This window comes from Rhineura floridana, chromosome 3 (assembly GCF_030035675.1).
Source record: "Rhineura floridana isolate rRhiFlo1 chromosome 3, rRhiFlo1.hap2, whole genome shotgun sequence".
Taxonomy (NCBI): domain Eukaryota; kingdom Metazoa; phylum Chordata; class Lepidosauria; order Squamata; family Rhineuridae; genus Rhineura; species Rhineura floridana.
Window position 1 is genome coordinate 45,320,497 of NC_084482.1, and position 15,323 is coordinate 45,335,819.

Genomic DNA, 15,323 nt, shown 5'->3' on the forward strand with positions numbered 1-15,323 from the left:
GCAAACATTTGTCAAAGCTTTTGGCATATTACTATTAAGCCTAGACTTTAAAGGTACTAAACATGTTAAACAGACCACTCTAACTTACCATCCACTCAACATTCAGCACTTAATTTACGTGTCATAACCTCATTAAAAGAACCAACAGGTTTAATTATATGGGATGATTTAACGCCTATTCATTTAAATCAACAACAGCTGGAACCAGAGAAGGCAAAACACCTATCTGTTATTCCTCAATCACTAATTTAGGCCAATTGTGATTTGGGGGAACCAGATGAATGTCCTCTTTTTGCTTCCTTGTCTGCACTTTCACAGACTGAGCAGATAAGCATTATAGGCAGACTAAACAAAGTGAAAACTAAACTGTTGAATCTTCTCACAACCAGTGGGAATTTAGCTAAGTCCTATGAGAACGTATTAGCTCCACCACTATTAGCCACTAAAGCACTCTCTCCAGTCTTTATAGTTAAGAGACCTGAGCAATCCAGAGCATTCCAAACTGCTGATCTCCTCCGCAGGAAGGTCTTGAGGTTAGACCCAATTTTGTTAAACCAATTGCTGGTGTTGCTTATTCTAAGGACTGGACTAGTTTCCATTTTCTGGAATCTCATGAAATAGGATCATCTCCTACTTCCAACCTTAATTCTCTACCTATAAATAAGCAGACGTTACCAGTTTAGTGGGGGTTTTTTTAATCAGAAAGGTTTGTTAGAGGAATTTAATCCTATTGACTCCCTGAGATGGAACCATTCTACTCACCAGAAAGGTGTTTCTCTGGGGGCACCAGGACACTTCCGAGTGGGGTATTGTCTTCCTGTCCTATTGCTTAAGGCAGGAAAGAGTTAATACTTTAAAGGACTCTCACCTTAGCCCCTCCCACAGAGTGTCAGTTCACCATTTGGCCAAGCTTGAAAGTATTACACTTATAACACTAACAACATCATGACTCAAAATAACATTGAATTTGCTGAAGCCAGCATGAAACATGAACTTGTAAACTACTAGGTCAGTTCCCCAACCCTTCAAGCTCTCCCCATTTTCCTTGTGTTATTCATCCTCATGTTACATCCCAGGGTGGGCCTTGGCAGTGTCCTGGTGCCCCCAGAGAAACATGGTTCCTTCTCCAGTGGGCACCAGGACACCCCCAAGTGGGATGTTCCAAAGCTGACCTTCTGTATGGGGGGGTACGTGCCCTTTAATGATCTGGCAGCACCTGCTAAGGAGCTCACCTCCCCATGGTTGCCTCTGCAGATGTATAAATGTCCATCTTATAGTGCTTGATAAATGTATCTGGGTTTGCCCAGGTGGCTGCCCAACAAACATCTTGCATTTGTTGAATGTGCTGCATGAACAGCTGCTGCTGTTATTGAATGTGCCATGATACCAGGTACAGAATAAGGTAACCCCTGAATGATTCAGCAGCAGCCACAGAAGCTCCAGCTAGGAGGAACTCACTAATTGATACCTGGTAATTTATGCAACCAAACCTCCTGAGTGCTTTGAAAGCAGCCAAGAAAAGTCCAACTAGGTGAAACTTCTCATATCTACAAAGCAATCCCTGAAATATTGCCATGCTATGAGAACCTGCTGAGTGCCAGTAATCTGAAACTTAAGCTGCTGTTTAAATGAACACAAAGGAACAACCGCAGGCCCGGTAGGCTTAATTTCCAGTTAGTTAAGGGATTATATAAGAAGCATGTGTTTGTCTTCCATTCTGTTGCCCATTCTCAAAAATCTATATAAAAATCTGTCTACTTGTTGAAGATAAGGAATAAAGACCAATTAACTTACACATAAAACATGCATTAAATTTGCTACTGAACTTCCTTGAGGGAGGAAAAGAAACAGAATTGCACATGTGTAAACCTTAACCAAGTTACCAAGTTGTGCAGAGTAGTAAGCCCTGCCACAGTTTAATTTGTTTGAGCAGTTGTAATATCGATCTGTAACCCCTGATCCATGATCCGCAATGGCAGTGGCACAGCGCCTGGCAGGAACGGCGTGTGCTGCAAGTTCTTCTTTGACCACCACCCGGGCGTTTTCGCCTATGAGCTCAACTACTACCGCACGGGCAAGCGCACTGCCCCGCTGATGTCTACGGGCTGCTCTTCGAGGAGTAGCTAGCCTTCTGGGGCATCAACGAGACTGACATGGAGCCCTGCTGCTGGATGACCTACTGGCAGCACCGTGATGGACATCTTCAAGGTGCCCGACCTCATCTCCGGCAAGCCGCCCCCCGAACCGACAACAACGAGCTGACCATCAAGTGCCTGGGCATCAAGGACGTGGGTGCCGTCGGCACCTCCTCCTCCGCCAATGGCTCCCCCCTCGACGGCAAGGGTGGCTGCTGGAAGAGGCTCCAGCCATGAATGTGGGTGCTCTTCAAGGACCCCTATTCTTCCCGAGCTGCCAGGGCTCCTGATAATCTGATATCCTAAGACACAGCTTACTTAGCTTGTGCGTAAATCCAGCACTGGCCATCCGCTACCCCATGTCTTACTATCTGAGCAAAACCGAGCTCTTTGTCGAGTACCTCGCCCTCGAGCAGTACCAAGCCGCCGCTGCCGCCGCAGAAGAGAGGGAAGGAGAAAAGTTTTTCCTCTGTTCTTGTTGCATTGTTCTTGTATTATTTGCATTGTTTTTGTTGCATTGTATTTTTACCTTGCGGTTGTCACACACTCAACTTATGTGGAAATGATGCTGCTGAATGCATACCTGAAGCAATAACCTTTTTTGGAACAATTCAAACTGTGTACCACCTGTTCAGTTCCAGTGCTAAGCGGTGGGAATTACTACAAAACCATATTGGTTGTTCTCTTCATGGTATGTCTGAAACAAGATGCTCAGATCGTGTTGAATGTGTAAAGCCTTTTGCAGCTCACTTGCCTGGCATTAAATTAGCACTGGAAGACCTCCTAGAACTAAATTTGACGGCCAAAACAAGAAATGAAGTCCATGGAGTTTTATTATAAGTGACATCTTTTGCCTGTGTGTTAATGTCAGCCATGTGGTACAAAATATTAGCTGGCATAGATATTTGCAACAAGGTCATCCAAGCTAGAGATGCCACACTGGATGTTGAAGTAGCAAACATAGAAACTCTTCTCACAGAGCTGTCAAAACTTCAAAAGAACTGGAAATGCATGTGGAATGAAGCCAAATTGGTTGTGTCAAACCTAAATATAGAAATAAAACTCTCCCGTAGATGTGATGGAGTTAGGCACAAGAGAGCAAGGCCGCATGACGACAGCACACCTGAGGCTAACTTGGAAGAAATAAATGACACAGATGATACTCCAGAACAGGCCTACTTCAGAAAGTGTGTGTTTTACATTTTGGTAGACAATGTTCTATCAGGATTAACTGTCCGCTTCAATGCTGTTAAGCAGTTGGCAGAAAAATTTGATTTCTTGTGGAAATATCTCACCATGTCCGAAAGTGATGTGGAGAGAAAAGCTTTATCTTTATCAGGGCAATATCCCGCTGACCTTAATGGTGATGATTTTGGAAAAGAAATGCAACATTTACCCTAAGTACATAAAGCAAATTTTGTAAATGCACAGTTAAAGCCATTAGATCTGTTAAACTGAGCAGGGTTACTCAGACCAAATAGTTAATTTACAATTCCACAGACATCAGGAGTTCACTTTGCCAAGGTGGGCTGCTCTTCCAAGTGTGAACCATCTATCCTTCTCCAAAGAGTCAATCTGTTACATATCAGTGGTTTGTCTGCCAATCCTCTGTGCCATCAGCCTCCGTGCTCTACCTCTAGACACATCATGTGGGTCTGGCGAAGCATTGTCACTTGTTCTCTGTTGCCCCTGCTGCTCATTAACAGTATTGTTTAGCTGACTCAAACAAGCACTGTGCTGCAATGTATTAGACGATAATTACTGTTCACTGATGCAGGGTGTGACTGTGCATCTTGCTGTGGTTGTGCAGGTGTTACTTGAAAAGTCTGGTGAAATGCAGCTAGTTCTGCAGAAGTGTCATCCATCAAGTCTCTTCTAATGTGTTTTAATGCAGCAGGAATTAAATGGAAAGATTCCACTTGCTGATTTTCCTGATTGAGACCGGAGATGGCAGCAGAAACCAAATTAACTGTCTGTGTTGAATCGTTATACTTTTGCTGCTGTTTGTATGTCTTTGCTGAATCTGTATGCTGTTGTTGCTGGTTTTGACCAGAAGTGGTAGCATCACGCAATGGCACAGTATCTAAACATGTCTGTGAAAGTTCAGACTACTGGGTGTTAAACCCAGTGAATTCTTCCTCCTCCTCTGAATTTGAGCAGAAAAGGACCAAAGGATCTGGAACCCTTTCATCCTCAGAGACCATCACATCATTTGTTGCCACCCCCTGCTGGCTTTGCTCTCCCATGTCAGCTGCTCTTCCGCACTCTAATAATGTTGTTGGTAAAACTGCGTTTTCATTTTTCTCCTTAGTTTTGGCAGCACTTCCCCTCCCCGATTGCTCTGCTAACACATAGCTTGCAGGATTTGTAATGCTTTTGTGCATGTTACTGGCCACTTTCTGTGCTCCCACAAGAGTTAACGGGCCATCCACTGCCTGTGAGGCTGTTTTCTGTTGCCCAAAATGGCAGCTGCCTCCATGCACACTGCCACAGCTTGTATTTTTAACTGATATCCTTTTCTCTGAGCATGCTGAAGATTCTACTGCACCAACCTTTCCTGCCACTTTCTGTACTGATTTTATTTTTTTAGAGTGCTCTGAAGAACCTTTGGTGAGGACTTCCGGGAAGGGTGACTTAGCCTGTGCCTGCTTTCGAGACGGGCTCCTGCCTCAAAAGAAGCTTATTCAGATATATCAGTCAGTTTTTTCTTTTTTTTTTGACTGATTAAACTTCTCCCGGGTAGGGAGAAACGAAGAGATTAACCTCAAAGCCTATTTTTGTTGGGACGACCAGATCTCATTAATTTATGGGACGAGGTCCAGCCGACGATTTATGGGACGGATTTTCAACAGCAAGCTCTATCTGTTAAAGCGAACGTTCATCTTATCTTCTAAGAGAGAACGCACTAACAGGCAAGCACCCTTCTTTCTATATTTTTCTTTTACTTGACTTAAATTGTTGCTGTTTAAAAGAGATTTGCCAGATTGATCAGTTTTTGACATCTCACTGGGGAGCCATAACTTCTCTCTGCTACGCACTAATTAATAGCTTATCTCTGTTTTTGTTGCAAAAAGCTGTCCTGGATTTGCATTCTAAAGATATACACAGAAGAGGGATTTCTATTCCAGATTTTTATTTTGAAAAATATTATACTGTTTTGAGACTACTCTCTTTTTGGTCTATTTTATTTTGACGAATCTGTTTCTTGACGATTGCCATTAATTGTTTCGATCCTGGGAACTGCATTTTGTTTACTTAACTATTGGAGAGATAAGGCTGTCTGCTCTGTTTATACTGTGATGTCACCAAGTTTGGAGAATTAACCCAATTGTTGCTGAAATAAGAAGTGGTTTTCCTATATTTTTCTTTTAAAATGGCAATTAAGAAAGTGGCTGAAAATCTGGAAATAACTATGTTTCAGAAAATAATGGATGAGATTGAGATAATGAAAATTGAATTGAGTAAAATGAAGCAGGAGATTAAAGATATAAGGGTCCCTGTGAGAGAGGTGACCCTGGAAGGGGTCCCTGTGAGAGAGGAGACCCCGGAGATTGGAACAGGGGTCCCTGTGAGAGAGGTGACCCTGGAGACTGGAATAGGGGTCCCTGTGAGAGAGGAGATCCCGGAGATTGGAACCAACGTGGAACAGGAACAAGATTTGGAGTCTATGGACTTTAGAAATAAAATCTATTGTTTGGAACTCAATGTTATCTCTGAAGAAATGAATGAAGATTCTAGAGTTAAAGTTATCAATGGCATGGATAATCTTCTGGACTGGAATGATGTGATGGAGCCCAATATAGAGAAAATCTATGGAATTAACTGCAGCCATGTGACAATGGAAAAACTTTTAAGAGATGACCCAGTGTATTTTGAAAAAAAGAACAGAGATATGATTTTACAGCAGTATTTCAGCAACCTATTCAGAATGGATGGCAAGAAAATATTTGGGATAGAGGTAATTCCCATCAGACTCTTACTATATGACTATGGCTTTGACAGCAAGATTATTATGGAATACTGATAATGGAAGATTGGATATTGAAATTACTGGACTTAACAAGACTACTGAAGATGGAAGATGGAAAATGGAACTAATAGAGATAATAGAACAATGGCTACTGAAATTATTGAACCTAACAGATTCTGATGTGATGGATTAATTGAAATGTTTATTTTGACTATGGTTATGACAATAAGATTATCATAATTAGTAATGAGATGGATTAATCGATATGCTTATCTGGAAAAAAAAAATTGATAGATATATTTCTTAAAGAATTGAAACCTCTCTTTGACTTTTTGTGGAAAGAATAAAGTAATGTTTATGAGATTTGATGATTAAGTAAGATAACTACTGGAGGAAAGTGATTTTATAATATGACTTAAGAGACAGGATTGTTATATATTATAGACTTATAACTGATTTGATCTTTGACAAATGGGAAGTCAATATTTTACTCTTTATTTTTTATTTTTGTTTTTTTTTTCTTTTTTTCTTTTTGTTTAACTATTTTTGATTTTGTTTTTTGTCTTTGAATGTTTTATGATTTTGTTTTGTATGTTTTATGAAAATCTGAATAAAAATTATTGAAAAAAAAAAAAAAGAACCTTTGGTGAGATCTTTAGCCACTAGCAGGTCCCCCCCACCCCCGAAAAGTCTTCTCTGTAACCACTGAATCAATACATAAAATTCATTAGTTAAAAGAGAATTAATCTGAACATCTCAGCTAATTATCTAGGTAATTAATTAAGGGTATCAAATGCTTAGGGCAATTAATTTAGCAATATAACAAAATTGGCCAACAGACATAATGGACACTTAACTGTCACTCAGACACGCACACAATTCATGCGGAAAAAACTGTAAACAACATTCAAACACAAACCACTCAGAAAAGAATCGAGACACAACAAATCAAAAAAGGTATGGAAAGATTTGGGATTCTAAATAAAGATATAAGCTAGTCAGACTGAAGAGCAAGGCAAAAATAGTACTGCTCAAGCCAGGCAGGAAAACAAACTGACACTCCATGGGAGGGGCTAAGGTGAGAGTCCTTTGGAAAGTTAACTCTTTCCTGCCTCAAGCAACAGGAGAGGAAGACAATACCCCACATGCCCATGTCCTGGTGCCCACTGGACTAATGTAATTCACCATCCTTGATTAGGTGTTTATCTTGGAAGTTGGAACATAGAGCATTGGTAGAGGAAGTTCAGGGACAGAACGTTTACTAATTACATCCAACCCTTTGATATTGTTTTGTTGCAAGAGACTTGGCTTGTGAACAGGTAATATTCAATGGGTACATTGCCACTTTTTTGGCAGCCACTCATTTCTCAACTAGAGGTAGGCCCAGAGCAAGATTACTCGATCTGGTCTCTGCATCTCTGAGTGTAGAAGTAGTTGCACTCCTAGCTGTGGATCTGTTTCTATGTCATTCCTGATTAAGAGCAGTTGTCTTCAAGTTCTACTGTTTAATATCTATCTTCCTCCACTTAGATGTCATCTTGAGAATGAGGCCCAGTGGGAAGAGCTAGAACATCATGTTGAGGCAATGTTTTCATCTGCACAGATTTATATGGCCAGTGATTCAATGTCCAGTTTGGCCCAGATGATTTGGCATTAGCAGAATCTCTCTCTCTCCAAGGAACTGACTATATGATAGGACACTCTTCTTACATTAGACACGCTCAGGATGCCATAATAAACACTGCTCACATGTGCCTGGCTCTTCCAGCATGCCAGCACAATAAAATCATTTTGAATGGAAGAACTCCAGGCAATTTGATGGATGAGTTTACCTGTAGTTCTACATCAGGGAGTACTGCTCTAGATTATGTTTTTGTTACTCAGTCACTTAGGGAGATGACTCAAGCTTTTTATGCTGATGACTGTACAGATAGTGATCATTACCCATTAGTTACATTTATCAATTTTTCCTTAAAGATTCATCTGCTCATTAGAACCCCACAGTTGGACTGTTCCTTGCCTTTTTGTGGGAGGAGGATTAAATGGACAAGTAGGATAGAGGGCAAGTTTGCGTCTTTCATAAACCTGTATGCCTGTTTGCAATTATACCAGAATATGATAGTTTCTACTGATGAGGAGAAGCTGGACCATGATGTACTTATCTCTGATATCCAAAGGACTTTAGGATTAGATAGGATGGTGACAAATACTTTAGGAGCAAGAATTGGTTTGATTATGACTGTGTTTTGCTCAAGAACCAAAACAGCCAGGTACATTCCATCTATCATAAGGAGCTAAATGATTACCTGAAGTTTACTATAAACCAGAGCTTGGAAAAGTTACTTTTTTGAACTACAGCTCCCAGCAGCCCCAGCCAGCATGGCCACTGGATTGGGCTGATGGGAGTTGTAGTTCAAAAAAGTAACTTTTCCAAGCTCTGCTATAAACTGAAACATGACTATAAAGCACTTATTAAACAACAACAAAAAGAGTTGTAGTGAGAGAGAAGTGGAATTTACCAATCTGTGCCACTTGAAAGAAAGACAGCAAATTATTTTGGCATATTGTGATGGAGGTTCTGACAGATCGCCACGAATCCCCTGTCTGTTGTATCTCCACACACATGTGGGGGAGTTATTTTTCTGTAATCCTTCAAGATCCTAGCAATTCTTTTATATACAGCGCTCAACCATGTTTTAATGCCCCAGAGTGGCAGTCTTTAATTCCTGCTGAAATTCTTGATCTGATTGCCCAGCTTAAACCTGGTAAAGCTCCAGCTCCAGTTTCTATACCTCTTGATCTCTTAAAATCTAACCCAGAATGGTGGGCTCCTCTACTTTCAGCTCTTTTTACTTTTATTGACAAAACTGGAAAGGTCCCCATATTTGGAGCAAAGCAATTATAGTACCTATTTTCAAAAAAGTTGATAAAACCAATCCAGCTAATTACCATCCTATCAGCCTTCTTTCAGTTACTGAGAAACCTTATGCCAGGTATTTCAAACGTAATCTTGGATGGAAGATAAAAGCATCACTGGTGAGGAACAGATTGGGTTCAAAGCTGGCAGTTCAACCTTAGACCACTGTGGTGTTTTAACTCATTTGGCAGATAAATATACTTCAGTCCCTAGCGGTAAGCTTTTCACTGCCTTTATTGATCTTAAGTCTCCCTCCAATCTAGTCTCCAGGGAATTGCTATGGTCCAAATTACAGAAAACGTCTATGGATAAACGTTTATTATTCCTCAACAGTTGCCTATATAATCAAACTTCTAGCCAAGTTAGATGTGGACAGCATGGACAAGTTTCTAATGCAATTCCTGCATTAGTCCATTTTCTTTTTAAGCTCCTTATCTCCACAATGTTGACTCTCATGCTCCTAAACTGTCTAATGTCAAAATTCCTCTACTCCTGTATGCTGATGACGCTGCAATGCTATTATTGTCCAGAATAGTTTAAATCATTTATTATCTGCATTTGGGACCTTTTGTTCTGAGAATAGTCTGACTATTAACTATAATAAGACTAAGATTTGGGTATTTACTAAAGTGCAGAAGGAATACAAATGGACTCTAAATGGTAATGCTATAAAGCAAGTTTCTCATATAAAATATTTAGGCATACAAATGCAGAACACTCGCTTTTGGTCTGAATAATAAAAGCAGGCAACTGATTCAGCAAATTTCAGTCAGCAGCTCGTTACAAGATTCTCCATTATACAAGGCGCCCAATTTATTCCTTTGCCATTCAAATTTATAAAGCTAAGACCCTGGCCCAACTTATCTATGAAATTCCCATTTTGATCTCGGGATTTAATTCTCAAGTGGAAAGACTTCATTCTGTGTGTCTTAGGAAGTTATTAGGTCAGCCTCCCTATTTGGGAAACACAGCTATTTATCTGGAAGTGGACATTCAATCAGTCGCATGTAAAGCTTGGACTGATGCCCTCAAATGATCGTTATGCTTACATTTCTTATCTCTTCTTATTGCTCTCAGGCTCATTTGTTAGTCATTGCATGAAAATGATGGAGAAGAAGATATTTAGGCTGAGCTTTTATCCAATTATGGGTTAAAGAAGGCCCAGTTTCTGGTTGCTTAAAGACCAATAGACTTAGATCTACAGCAACTGAGAATTTCTGCCAATAAATCTTTTTCTCTATCACTTTATAATATCCCTGCTGATTATGGAATCATCACAGTTTCATATCTGTACACATTAACCATTCCAAAGTCTTGTTCACTTTAATGTGCTGCCATCAGCACTGTTAAAAGGACAATTTAATAAGACCTTGGTTAAAGAACGGATATGTCTGTGGAGTTGGAGCAGTGGAATCTACTGAACTTGTTCTTCAACACTGTAACCTGTATAGTGAATGTAGAGTATGGTTAATTCTCCCCCTATTAACAGCTTTGCCAGGAAGGTATCTTGTAAATTTAGTGCTATTTTGTCTGCGCTGTCTTTTGTTACTGTAAGGGTTGCAAGGTTTTTTTCTGACCTCGATTCAGATCGGGGGGGGCGGTTTCTTGAGCGAAGGAATTATATACTTTGTTTTTACTTGTTGATTTTCCTATATTTGTATTTTGCTAGTCTGTGACCATAATAAGTGACTTTACTTGATATTACTATTAAATTACTATTAAATTTAAATTGCTTTTTTTACAAATGTGTTTTTAAATTTGTATATTTGTTTTTAATGTTTTTAATTGTTGTAAACTGCCCAGAGAGCTTTGGCTATGGGGCAGTATACAAATGCAATCAATCAATCAATCAATCAATCAATAAAAGTGCATCATTTGCCATCTAAGAGTCATAGGTAAGCTTGATCTATTTTCAGCGGCTGTTGGTTAGGGGTGGGTCAGTCTGACAATTTTGGTTTCTCATTTTTCCAATCTTAAATTCAGTTCTCCATATTTCCATATCAATTTGTAATTTTTTTTTAAAAAAAAGTCCTCATGATTTTTTTAGCATTTTTCCTGTGAATTTCTGCTAATATACACATTTTTGCATCCAATTTTGTCTAATATACACATTTTTGCAAAGCATATTTTCGCTAAAATATATATTCTTCCGAATATAATGCATTTTGTGTTATTTTCACTTTATATGCATATACATTTTTGCTATTTTATGTACACTTTACTTTAGTATATGCATTGTTATACATATTATAGAACCGGAGAACCACACTGCAAAATTTGGAGAAGTGGGAATTTCAAAGGATGGCTGTGTTTCGGTTCGCATGTTGTTTTAGAAAGTGCGACTTAGGTAGATTCATGTTTAAATGCAAACTGGCTCAAATTTCTCTCCCATCCCTTCTGTTGGTAGATACATACTAGCTGTATTCCAGAACCAATACACATGCTCATTGGTTAATTTCTGACTCAGTAGCATCGCAACTCACTTGACCAGATCATTATCAATGGCTACATTATGATCTATAAATAATGTTCTGTAGTAAATATTACACAAAACCAAAGTGTACAAGATCTCTGACAGAAAAATAAGAAATGTATTTTGGCAATATTATTTTGATTTCCTATAATTGTTTTTAGTATAGGGTTTTTCCATGTTTGCATTTTTAAAGAGATTGCTTACAAAAAAATGCTGTTAAACTCATTTTTTCTTTTAATTCCCAGAAACTATTGACTCCTACCTTTTCTGACAACTTGCATTTGGAAATATGCGCAAAATCCTCCTTTGAAGACGCTCCTTCTGTTGTATATCTGGCACTTCTTTTAATTTCATTTCTAAGAAATAGCCTCTGCCGAATTTACTCTTGAGATGCTGAACTGTACCAATACACCTATAAGTTTTTGGGGGGAGAGGGAAGAAACAGATAGGTAAAAATAAATTTGGCATCATTATCTTTATGATATTTAAAAATTAAAAATCTGAGCTTCTTCACCCAAGATGCTGAGGAGATACCTTAACTTTCCAGACACCAAGATTGCGACTCGATCACACACAGCTTCTGCTTCTTCCATATAATGAGTTGTCAAAATAGCTGCTCGCTCTCTATTTTTAAAAGCTACTCGAATTGCTTTCCTACAAAAAATAAAGTTACTAAGTTATAAATTGTTGCTCTTTGAGCGTTTTTCTGTGCGGTTCCATATAAAGGGCATAAGATCATTTGCTGGATCTTCCACGAGAGGGTGGAGGATGAAACAAAGAGTGAGTGAAATGTACTGGCAGTGGTATTACTGTAAGTAGCCATCAGACATCATACACACACACACACACACACACACACCTCATTACATGGTGTCGTTCCACAAAGTATCTGAGAACAAATAGCAGCTGCTAAGTGGCAGACAGTGGAAACAGGCCTGGCGCCAGTGGGCAACTGAGTTGGGCCCTGGTCAAGGGCCCCTGTAGCCCAGAGAGCCCCCTCAAGGGCCCTTCCATAGGGAGGGCGGAGCTCCTGCTCTACGATCCATGCCAGTATCAGGTGGCAGGATCCAGTGACCCAATATTACTGCAGATCGTAGAGTGGGACCAGGTGTGTAGTCATCCAGGGTCTCAGGAGTCTTAGACCCCTTATATTTTTGGAAGCAGCATTCTATGAGCCAAAAAGCATGAAAGGGGAGTGTGTTGGCCACTGAGAAGACTCTTCTAACATGCTTCCTTGTACTTTCCTGCTGATTGGAGACAATCAGAGTCAAAGGAGTTAGTTAGCCACAGAGAAGATTCTTTTCAGTAGCTAACACTCCCTTTCATGCTTTTTGGCTCCTAGGGATGTCTGTTGTTGTAGGAGAAGGCATTAACAAGGATCTCATTCTCAACCCATCAGCAATAAAAAGGAGGTAGGGGTTGGCTGTGACTATCATGAAGGGATCCTGCACTTCTGAATTTGCCACTACACTACTGAGTTGGATCTCCCAGGAACCCCATACAGGTGGTATGGGCTTAAATAAGCCCACCCTACCTCTCACATCAGCGCATGCACATGCCTACCATCACCCAAAATGGTGGTGGAGGCATCCCTAAGGGGTTGACACCCCTGCTGCCATCTTGGGTGATGGCAGACGCATGCAGTCATGGTGCATGGAGCATGCACACTGATGTGGGAAATAGGTGGGGTGGGCAGGCCTATTTAAGTCCTACACTACCTGCATTGGGAGGTGGTGTTGGGGTGCTGTGGGCCTGAAGCAGGCTGGTGCCCAAGCCCTGAATGGGAGCAATCAAACTGTGCATCACCGTGAAAGCAGAAACGACAAACAGGGTGAAAAGGGTAAACTAATTTAGTTCCCCAAACCCTTGAAATGCTAAGCTCTTCATGAGAGGTTTGCTTTAGCCCTATTTATATCAGTTATATACAACTAATACACTAAAATATTAACAGGAAGACAGCTGATAATGTGGTATATATGCTCTAAGGGCAATGTAACAAAGTTGTATTTTTCAGGATCTGTATATCGTAAAGATACAAATAAAAAATTGTATGAGAATCGTGTTCCAAAGCATAAGAGAGATAATGAACTTCTCAAAACTGCTATGCAAAATAAACACACATAAAAATGTGATACTAATTTCCAGATAGTGGCTGCCTGCCATTTAGGGTTACTCACCACATTTGCTGTATTCCTACAGGGTCCATACCAGTAGATGGCTCATCTAATAAAGCAACATGAGGGTTACCAAGCATACTTAGAGCAAAGCTTAACTGAAAAAGAAATGAACATGATAGTTTACTCCATACAGTACACATTGGTTATATTTGCACACTAATGCCAAGTCAAAACCCTGACTTAATCCAGGATATATGCAAGTGATGTCCATCCTCATGCAGCTCCTTTCCTGCTTCTTTGTTCCTTACTTTATTATGAGTGGCAGAATAATTCAAGATTCAGCATTTAACTATAGTTTTGCATTAAGCACACCTGGAAAATATATTTATTAGCTTCAAAACAAGCCAGGCTATCAAGCCATGGTTTTTGGCTTAATATCTTGGCTTGTTTTGAAGCCATTAACCATAGTTTCAGGATTTGCACACAATGGGAAGCTATGGTTCAATGTTGAATCCTGGATTGTTTTGCCACTCATGTGAAGCCAGAAATAAAGCACTAGGAAGCAGTATGTGCATGGATTCACACCAGTTGTGCATATCTTGACTTATTTATCCTGGATTTTTGTCTTAGCATTACAGTGTTGCCATTGTCAATTCACTTTTTCTTACTTTACATACAACAAAAATGTGTCATCATGCAGTCCCCATTGGAGGATCTGTAGTGCCTCATCACAGACCTGGATTTGCATGAAGTCAGGACAGGGTAGGTGAGCAAAAAGTTGCACAACAGCTGTGGCCATGGCATGGGAGAAAGAAGGAAGTACACTGACAGGGGAAAAGTGGTGGTTCAAAACAACATGAGAGGTCTGAATAGACTGGGGAGGAACATTGAGTGTTTTTTATGTTTTAACAAAGAGAAACAGCAGAAATGGGTACAACACAGAAACTAACACAACAGAGCCTTTTCCTAACTCCCTTCTCGTTGTACTTGTTTTAAACCGTGACTTTTTTCTCTCCTGCTTGCTCTATTCAAACCTCTGCCATTGTTTAAAATCATCATTTTCATATCAGTCAATCCCTGCTTTACTCAAACCTTTGCCATTGTTTAAAACAGCCACTTTTCCCCTTTCAGTACCCTTCCTTTCTTGCTTTATTCAAACCTTTCCCTCTTCCATTCCTCAGCTGCCTCATGTGAGAGAGATAAAGGTTGTGGAGTCCTCAAATATTGCATAGCACCTTCACACAATGAATTTCACTCCTGCTAACATGTGTAGTCTTCAACATAAAGTTCCAGCTTCAATGTAGCAATTTTATTAACAAGCAAATACCCATATACGTATAACATCCATCAACTGGACAATCTTCTCTAACTGAACAAGCTAACTGACAGTCTTGCTCTAATTATGCTATTCATCTTAAAGATACGGTAACATTATGGATATGTGTGCGCAAAGAGGCTGCAGAAACGGAAGGAAGCATGGAAATTTGGGTGGTCTGTGAGCAATGTGGAGTTGAGAAAAGGAAGGAGGAGGTAAGAAAAAGGGGGTGAAGGTGATAACAGTGAGTGTGTGCAAAGGGGGGCTGCAGAATAGGAGAGAGGGGAGAAGGCATGGAAATGGGTGTGGTCTGTGTATAGGGAGGAGTTGAGAAAAGGAAGGGGGAGGAGGAAGAAAAAGGGGATGAAGGTGAAAATGGTGGTGAAAAGGTGATTG

At 40.0% G+C, this 15,323-nt stretch overlaps 1 protein-coding gene across 8 annotated transcripts in view; it reads right to left on the reverse strand.

Annotated features, from left to right (window-relative positions):
* LOC133379761 (cholesterol transporter ABCA5-like) overlaps window positions 1–15,323 on the reverse strand; it is a 139,649-nt gene that overhangs the window by 4,335 nt on the left and 119,991 nt on the right. For 7 of the 8 annotated variants that reach the window (XM_061615637.1, XM_061615635.1, XM_061615642.1 and 4 more), the window contains 3 exons: window positions 13,673–13,767; window positions 12,030–12,149; window positions 11,758–11,907 (listed from right to left, as the gene is read on the reverse strand). In XM_061615637.1, the coding sequence (XP_061471621.1) occupies window positions 11,758–11,907; window positions 12,030–12,149; window positions 13,673–13,767 (365 nt within the window). Of the gene's footprint in view, window positions 1–11,757; window positions 11,908–12,029; window positions 12,150–13,672; window positions 13,768–15,323 lie in introns of those variants that run through there. The other variant, XM_061615640.1, reaches the window with a different exon arrangement.